Genomic DNA, 8963 nt, shown 5'->3' with positions numbered 1-8963 from the left:
GAAAGCTAATTTTCGGGGAAAAAATCTTGGCGAAGGTTTCAATCCAATCGGAGTTACGGATCTCCGGATATATAAGAAACGGCGAAAGGGCAGAATGCCGGAACGCAGAAACATAGAGAGATAGAGAGATAGATCCAATCTCGGAGGGGCTCTCGCCCCTCCCATGCCATGGAGGCCAAGGACCAGAGGGGAAACCCTTCTCCCATCTAGGGAGGAGGTCAAGGAAGAAGAAGAAGAAGGGGGCCCCTCTCCCCCTCTCTTCCGGTGGCACCGGAACGCTGCCGTGGCCATCATCATCATCACCGCGATCTTCACCAACACCCCCGCCATCTTCACCAACATCTCCATCACCTTCCCCCCTCTATCTACAGCGGTCCACTCTCCCGCAACCCTCTGTACCTCTACTTGAACATGGTGCTTTATGCTTCATATTATTATCCAATGATGTGTTGCCATCCTATGATGTCTGAGTAGGTTTTCGTTGTCCTGTCGGTGGTTAAAGAATTGCTATGATTGATTTAATTTGCTTGTGGTTATGTTGTTGTCCTTTGGTGCCCATCATATGAGCGCGCGCGTGGATCACACCATAGGGTTAGTTGTATGTTGATAGGACTATGTATTGGAGGGCAAGAGTGACAGAAGCTTCAACCTAGCATAGAAATTGATGCATACGGGATTGAAGGGGGACCAATATATCTTAATGCTATGGTTGAGTTTTACCTTAATGAACGTTAGTAGTTGCGGATGCTTGCTAATAGTTCCAATCACAAGTGCATAGAATTCCAAGTCAGGGATGACATGCTAGTAGTGGCCTCTCCCACATAAAACTTGCTATCGGTCTAGTAAAGTAGTAAATTGCTTAGGGACAATTTCGCAACTCCTACCACCACTTTTCCACACTCGCTATACTAACTTTATTGCTTCTTTACCTAAACAGCCCCTAGTTTTTATTTACGTGCTCTTTATTATCTTGCAAACCTATCCAACAACACCTACAAAGTACTTCTAGTTTCATACTTGTTCTAGATAAAGCGAACGTCAAGCGTGCGTAGAGTTGTATCGGTGGTCAGTAGAACTTGAGGGAATATTTGTTCTACCTTTAGCTCCTCGTTGGGTTCGACACTCTTACTTGTCGAAAGAGGCTACAATTGATCCCCTATACTTATGGGTTATCAGCCGACAAGGTGAAAAAGCTGGAGTTGGAGCGGGAGGAGCTGAAGAAGGTGGCCTCGGAGCTGATGAAGGAGAGGGACACGACCAACCGTTCTTTGGCGGATGCCCATGCCACAGTCTCCAACAAGGCCAAGCTGCTCTCCGAGGCCAACGACTCCATCAACGATCTGAAGTTGAAGCTGGATGGCTTGGAGGGGAAGCTTTCGGAGGCCGGGGCTCGCGAGGAGACCTTGAACAAGGTCCTGGAGGACGAGAGGCAGCTGCGGAAGAACGATGCCGCCGAACATGAGGAGTACGCGAGGGGCATTAACCGTTGGATCGGTCGCCTCGTCGACGTCGCCGGCAGGATCACCACGAAGCTGGCCGCCATGGGGATGCCGAATGTCATGTACACCCATGAGCCGAACGTGAGTCCCAATGCCAAGCTGACTCTGTTCTTCGAGGGCGTTCTTGGAGCCCTGGAGCAGCTCCGTTCCAACCGAGCGGCCTCTCTGGCCAACGAGGCCCGGAAGCCCTGCCGGGGCGCCCTGACCAAGGTCCTCACCAAGGTGGCGTACTGGAACCCCAATGTCGACTTCGCCGCCGCGCTGGAGAGCTTGCCGGAGGATGTGGACCTCGCGGCACTTGAGGAGCGTATCGAGCCCATCATCAGGTGCGTCGACGGAGTCCAGAGGGTGGAGGGCCAGTGCCGGGACTAGGTGCCCCATTTCTCATCGTCGCTGCGAGTTCATGACCAAGACAATTTTATCTTAAGTTAGAACCGCAGCAACAATTGATGTAGTATAACTCTGCAGTACTTTTTTAAACGATGCATGTTATTTTCATGTTCGATCTTTCTTGGTATGTGCGCCCTATGCTTAGTTGGACAGGCTTGCTGGCGCGTAAACCCAAGCCGCGGCGCTTTGAGGACAGATCCTTAGCGGCCTGCCGGGTGTGCTTGCTGCCGGGCAAACCACCTTACCGCTCTCAGCGCGGCCGCTTGAACTGTTGAGCGGACTCGAAACAGGACAAGGGCGTTGCCAATAGCGGATAGGCCACCCTGCCGATCTCAATGCGGCCGCTCAAACTGTTGAGCAGACTCGAAACAGAACAAGGGCGTTGCCAATAGCGGGAGGGTCCCATCGTGTGCGGGTTTTCCATACAAAGAGCGAGACCTTTCGAGGAAAATAGCTTTATGAAAGAAAAGGGAATTACTCAAAGTTTTGCTCGACTTAGCTTTTTGCGGCCACGCAGATGATCGTTGCTGCCGTGGACGGCGCCAGAGTGCGGCTGATTGATGCCGCCATTTCTTCTTGGGCCACCGCGACGAGGGAGTCGATAGGTTGGCTTCAAAACCGGATTTTCACAGCTTGCGCCCCCTACCTGGTGCGCCAAAGATGTCGGTGGAAACGACACCTATGGGATCACGGGGAATCCCTTCTACGGTCGGCGGGCGCGGGGCTGTGGAAAGAGCGGGGTTAAGAGACCAACACGGGAAATTTATCTAGGTTCGGGCCGCAAGTGATGCGTAATACCCTACTCCCGCTGGCTTGTGTTTATCTGGTGTTCTTGGACTAGCTACAAAGCGTGCAGGGTCCAAAAAGTCTGAATCCTCTCTCTGTATGCCGCGGGCCTCCTTTTATAGTCAAAGGGGCTGCCACAGTGGCACACAGGAGGTGGAAAGTTGTACAATAGTCGAGTTTATCTCTGGCATTGTAGGATAAAACGCATTAAATGCGCTACTTGGTGTCCTCTTACTTTATCGGGGACGGCAACGAGGCCCGCCCCGTCCGTCGCCGCTTCGCCTTGCTTCGCCACGCGTCCAGGCCAACGAGGCATGCGGCGCCATGTAGGCTGGCAAGCTGTTGAGCTGGCGTGGTGGCAGAGTCTTTCACGAAGATCTGCATGCCACCATGTAGGTGCTTGACTAGTTGGCTTAGGAGCCACGTACTGCCACGCGGGTACCTGCTTAGTTGGTGGGTCGGCGACGGGGCGGCAAGGCCTTGCCGCGGTCTTGCTGATATTCCCGGCAAGGGTCTTGCCGGGGCCTTGTGGGTGCCCTCGGTAAGAGTTTTGTCGGGGCCTCGTGGGTATCTTCGGCAGGAGCCTTGCCGGGGCCTCGTGAGCATCCTCGGCAAGGAGCCCCGCTATCGTCTTGTCCTCTGGTTCCTACCTAGGCCTCGCAGGTCTTTTGTCTTCACAAAGATCTGCATGCCACCATGGAGGCGTCTCCCGAGCCTTGGTTCCAATGTGATTGATGGCGTCGAAACTCTTAGACTCAAGGGTGGCAGCCTCGTTGGCGTTGGGTAAGTTGCCCCGGCAAGGCTCTTGCCGGGGCTGTGAAGGCCGCCCCGGCCAGGGCCTTGCCGGGGGAGTTTCACCTCGCCCCTGTGCTCGTCATGCCTCTGGTCTTGAGCACGGTTCTGGTAGTCTTGTGACTTTGCTTCTTCTGCCCCGGCAAGCGTGGCTGTGACTGCCCGCGCACAAGTAAAGAGGTGCAAAATGTACCTCTATTTTTGTACACCGACATATCCAGTAATACGGTGTCGAATATCGAATTTTGGAATGGCAGACATCCAAAACATACTTCATTATGTTATGAGCTCCGGGTCTTTGAGAATCAAGTTTCATATATATCGATGAATTTGTTACACTAGCCAAACACCATTTTATTCTATTCTGACCATTTTTCTTCCTCTGACACATAGAGAATAAGTAGATTCTATATGTTCCACCTATCCAAACAAGGGTCCCAAGACACCATCACGCTCTGCTCGTGGCCGGATCCGCTGGACACACAAGGATGTCAGGGTCCAACATCCCTGTCCGCTACTGTAGCAAGTGCGTTATCAACCCAGTCTATTTTCTGTGAGTTCCATTATGTGCAGTGCAGTTGCTTGCTATCCGGTTGCTCGACATGATGATTAACGAAGATAAAAGGGACGTTCCTTGCAGGAGCCTCCGACTGAAGACGCCACGTTTCTTAACCTGTCAACCAACACAAGCAGTGACCAATTAGCCAAGTCCTATATGACCTTCGTCCTTCGTATTTATTGCGGCTGCCATGCATGCTGAACCAAGGCCACATGCAGCTAACGGTGACTGCGCGTGAGCGATCACGCATCTGTTCAAATGGTTCAGTTCCATTGTTTTACCTTTCAATCATGTCCGGGCTTGGTTCAAAAATGCCGACAGTCAAAGTTAGATAAATTTAGGACCTGAATATCCGGTGGAAGTGAGAATTGTAGGCATGACAAATCAATTGTTTTTTCATGGCAAATTATGTTTGCCGACGATGGCAGGTTTAGTTGTTGAGCATCACAAATTCATCTCAGATCATTTTTTGCCAAAAAATTACCCTGCTTGCAAACTAAATATGTCATTCCGCGCCAATATAAGTTGTCATAAAGAAATGTTTGATTTGGCATGCCTAAAAGTCCAACATCAGATTTTTAGCATTTTCGTAAATTTTTAATGAAAATGGCATATGGGAGGAAAAAAGTGAGACCAGGCTAAAAAGGACCCGTTCCATTCAAAGATGAATTAACCACGCAGCATCCTTGATCGAGCCTACACCCGAACGTATGCAACCAATTATTGCCTACATATGAAAAAAGGAATAAAGGTTATAAAAAAAAGTCAGATTGGATTCGTTAGCAAAGGCCTATCCTCACATTAGTGATGGATGATCGCTCATCACTCGCCCTCAAAGTGTTTTCTCTCAACTCTCAAGGGAGAAAATAAACCGGGCGGCAAGTGAGAAGGCACTATCATTTGTCCGGAATTGTAGCGATTTGGCATGCGGAGAGACGAAACCAAAAGGGAGTCTACCCGCGCTTTTCCCCAGTGGGCAGTGGAACATATCAAACCGACCTGCTGCTGATGGTGGTAGGTAGTTTTCCCCGGATGACACATCCCACAGGAAGCAAACAAGCCGGGAAGCAAGCAACCCTCAATGCCCACATGCACCATGATAAGCAACTCGTCTCTCATTTTGGTTCACACTTAGCCATTATCTTCTCCAGGAGTTGGGAGGCACTCTAGAGTCTAGACCAGTGGCTTCCCAAAGCTAGTGGGAATAGTTGGCAGAGCTCTGGTGAAATGAAATGCGATGAAGTAGGCGGCTAAGCTGGAGGGGCTAGTGTGGCTGACAGAGCAAATTGCTCACCTGCTTGGCTGGCTGGCCGCTCTACCATGTCCATGTCCATCCGGTTCCTACTCCGCTCCACCGCTCCTCCCCCGCACGCGCGCGATGCGGCCGCCTCGGCTCTTCCTCGCCTTGCTCGTGCCGCTGCTGCTGCGGCCGGGCGCGGCGTCCACGCTCGCCACGTTCGCCATGGCCAAGGCCGAGGAGACGACCATAGTGTGCGGGCTGCTGCCGTCCGCGGCGTCGCCGGCGCTGCTTGACCTCAACTGCACCGCGGCCGGCGGCGACCACCAGCGCCAGGAGACGTACCCCTCCACGCACCCCTTCTCCGCGCTGGCCGGCGGGGAGGACTTCCTCTGCGCCGTCGGCCCCTCCTCCGCGCGCGCCGACGCCGTCGACATGCGCTGGTGGGACCTGTCCAAGAACGCGGGCAGGTCCAAGCGGGTCTACCTCGGCCCGCCGCTCCGGGCGCTCGCCTCCAGCGGCTACCGCGTCTGCGGCGTGCTCTCCAGCGGCGAGCTCCATTGCTGGCGCTGGCGCGGGCTGGCCATCCCCACCGGTCTCCGCTTCGTCGCCGTCGCCGTCGGGAAGGGCTTCGTGTGCGGCATCGTCGCCGGCCCGCCCACGGCCACGCCTATCAGGTGCTTCGGGAACAGGACGGAGGATATCGAGGCCGTCACCGCCGCGCCGCAGGGCGGGAGCTACGACGTGGTCGTCGCGTGCGGCCTGCACGCGTGCGCGCTCTCCACGGGCGGGGGCCTCTCGTGCTGGGGTAGCGGCGCGCCGGCGCTGGACGGCGAGAACGCCACCGCCGGGTACGCCGCGCTCGCGCTGGGCGAGACCGGCGTCTGCGGGCTGCGGACCAACGGCACTATCCGCTGCTTCGGCGAAGGCGTCGCTGCGCCGCCGGAGCCCCTCGCCGGTCTGCAGTACATCGACGTCCAGGCGCAGGGCGGCGCGTTCTGCGGCGTCCTCATGGCGAACTACTCCCTGGTGTGCTGGGGCGGCCACGAGTTCAACGCCACCAACCGCCTCGTCTTCGACCGCGTCCTGCCGGGCCCGTGCGTGCCCATGTCCTCGTGCCAATGCGGCGTCCTGCCGGGCTCGGCCAACCTCTGCGCCGGCGGCCGGTGCATCTGCGTGGACTGCGCTTTCGAGCTCAACGTCGCTGTCCCCAAGGCAGCGAACCCCGGAAAGGCCGGCGGCGGCAGGAGGAGAAAGATCATTATTTGGGCTGCCGTCGCGGCGGCTGCGTTGCTTGTGCTGGTGGTGGCATTGCAGTTCGCGCTGCTCCTATGGTGCCGCCGCCGGCGCCGCCACAACAACAGCCCGGATGAGCTTGCCGCGATGCAGTCCCTGATGCCGCCACGGCTTGGGTCCAGCAGGAGCAAGGGGCCCGGCAGCGTGGTGGAGCATTTCACACTGGACACCCTACGCGCGGCGACGGAGGGGTTCGACGACAGCCGCCGGATCGGGTCCGGGAGCTTCGGGTCGGTGTACCGCGGCACGCTCCCGGACGGGCGCGAGGTGGCGATCAAACGTGCCGAGGACCACGCCAAGTCGTCGAGCTCGGCGGCGCGGCCGGCGCGCCGCCGCGACCGCGAGACAGCCTTCAACTCGGAGCTGATTGCTCTGGCGCGCGCCAACCACAAGAACATCGTGTGCCTGCTGGGGTGCTGCGCCGAGTCCGGCGAGCGCGTGCTGGTGTACGAGTTCATGATGAACGGCACCCTCCACGACCAGCTCCACGACCGCAGCCCCATGGCGGCGCCGGTGCTGTCGTGGCGCGGCCGGCTGACCATCGCGCTGGGCGCCGCGCGCGGCATCGAGTACATGCACGTCTACGCCGTGCCGCCCATCATCCACCGCGACATCAAGTCCGCCAACATCCTCATGGACGACTCGTGGACGGCCAAGATCGCCGACTTCGGGCTGTCCTCCGTCCTGGACCCCGCCGGCGACTGCGAGGACAACGGCGGCGACAACCCGCAGCAGCAGGAGCAGCCGCAGCGGACGATCTACACCGGCGGCACGGTGGGGTACATGGACCCGGAGTACTACAGGCTGCAGCACCTGACGGACAAGAGCGACGTGTACAGCTTCGGCGTGGTGCTCCTGGAGCTCATGTCCGGCTGCCGCGTCGTGCAGCGGTACGCCGAGAGCGTGACGCCGAAGAACGTGGTGGACTTCACCGTGCCGCACATCCTCGCCGACGACGTCGCGCGCGTGCTCGACCCGCGCCTCCCGGCGCCGACGCCGCAAGAGGCCGAGGCGTTGGCCTACGTCGGCTACCTCGCCGCCGACTGCGTGGGCCCCGTCGGCTGCGAGCGCCCGTCCATGACCGAGGTGGTGGACGCCCTGGAGCGCGCGCTCGCGGCCTGCTCGACGGCGCCGGTCTCCCGCTCCGGGACCGCCCGCCGCGTGCTGTCCCGCTCTGGCACGGACCAGTTTGACCTCACTGACACCGACTAGCGAGGCCGGCCGCCATTGACCGCCACGCAACCCACGCTGCTGACGCGATGTCTGGATCCGCATCGCGTCAGCAGCCACTCGAGCCGAGGGAGGGGCCCAGGAAGCCACGCGGGTCGCCATTGGAACACACAAAGTCGAGACGGAAAGCAATGCGAGAGGATGGAATCAGAAATGCGGAGAAGAAGCCAAAGCTGCGAGGATTCCTCCTCGAATTGACGGCCAATTTCGTGGCGAGCTGCTGATCTTGGCGATCGTGCTCCGGCCTAGTCAAAATCAAGGAGCAGCGACCACTCGTTAACAACTCCACAGCGACGTCCCACCGGTTTCCGTTCGTCGTGCGTGCGTGCAGGTGAACCGGGGCAAAATGAGACGAGAAGACACGGCACCATGGAAAAAAGGAGGCATACGTTTCCATTCTTTCTTACTTTTTCTTTGTTTATTTTCCTTGAGGCGTGCACGCCTGCACTTGTTCTTTACTCTTTGGTTGTTTTTTTTGGATACTTCTCTTTGGTTGTTTCATTGGGCTGGAGATTCTTTATTGATGTGTAATTGTGTATAGATTTTTTTCTTTCCGGGGATAATTGTGTATAGATATACAAGATCAAGATTATTACAAAGGGCGGACTTTTTTCTTTTTGTTCATGGTTCTGTTTTACTTCTATTACATATAATTGCAACGGGATATAAATATCTCAAAATTTGTGCAGATTTTGAAGTTTCGCACACGGCAGAACGAGAGACGGGAACATGTCTGATGCCGTGTCGGCACACGATACAAACATAATGCGAAACAATTGAGTACATCCTTGAAAGGTCTAGCTGCTGATTTTTATATGGTCAAAAGGGAGAAAGGGAAGAGGAAATCCCTTTTTCATTTTCTTGGTAGTGCTATCTTCGCATGCTGCTCACTTTCTAGTGATTCTCCCTTTCACAGGTCACTTTGCCTGCCTCCTCAAGATGCAAGGGGAGTAGTTATTATGGGCGATGCTAGGCGTCAACCGACTGATTTCCTGGGGAAATAAGTCGGGTCGCCAGCCGTTCGATGCATCCTCCTAGAGCCGCTTGATCAGGTCAACGGAAGCAACGACCGCATCGCCGTAGGGACGCAGGGCCGCATGCTGGCAGTAGGAGCCGCGCCCCCCTCGCCGGCAGCGCAACGACGCTTTGCCGACGGCGCCGGCGATGCTACACT

The 8963-nt window shown here is 56.4% G+C and overlaps 1 protein-coding gene across 1 annotated transcript; it reads left to right on the top strand.

The window, feature by feature from the left end:
• The first annotated feature begins 4509 nt into the window (after positions 1 to 4509).
• On the top strand, positions 4510 to 8413 carry LOC109748302 (serine/threonine-protein kinase-like protein CCR4). The gene has a single exon (XM_020307342.3). It carries the CDS (start codon positions 5405 to 5407, stop codon positions 7769 to 7771), a length of 2367 nt encoding a protein of 788 aa, XP_020162931.1. The 5' UTR covers positions 4510 to 5404; the 3' UTR covers positions 7772 to 8413.
• Positions 8414 to 8963: the final 550 nt, after the last annotated feature.

This window comes from Aegilops tauschii, chromosome 4, assembly GCF_002575655.3.
Source record: "Aegilops tauschii subsp. strangulata cultivar AL8/78 chromosome 4, Aet v6.0, whole genome shotgun sequence".
NCBI classification, from domain to species: Eukaryota; Viridiplantae; Streptophyta; class Magnoliopsida; order Poales; family Poaceae; genus Aegilops; species Aegilops tauschii.
This window is presented reverse-complemented; position numbering and strand designations above follow the sequence as displayed.

What these genes read in the sequence shown, in the direction of transcription:
- LOC109748302 (XM_020307342.3), top strand. Translation starts at nt 5,405, where the DNA reads ATGCGGCCGCCTCGGCTCTTCCTCGCCTTGCTCGTGCCGCTGCTGCTG.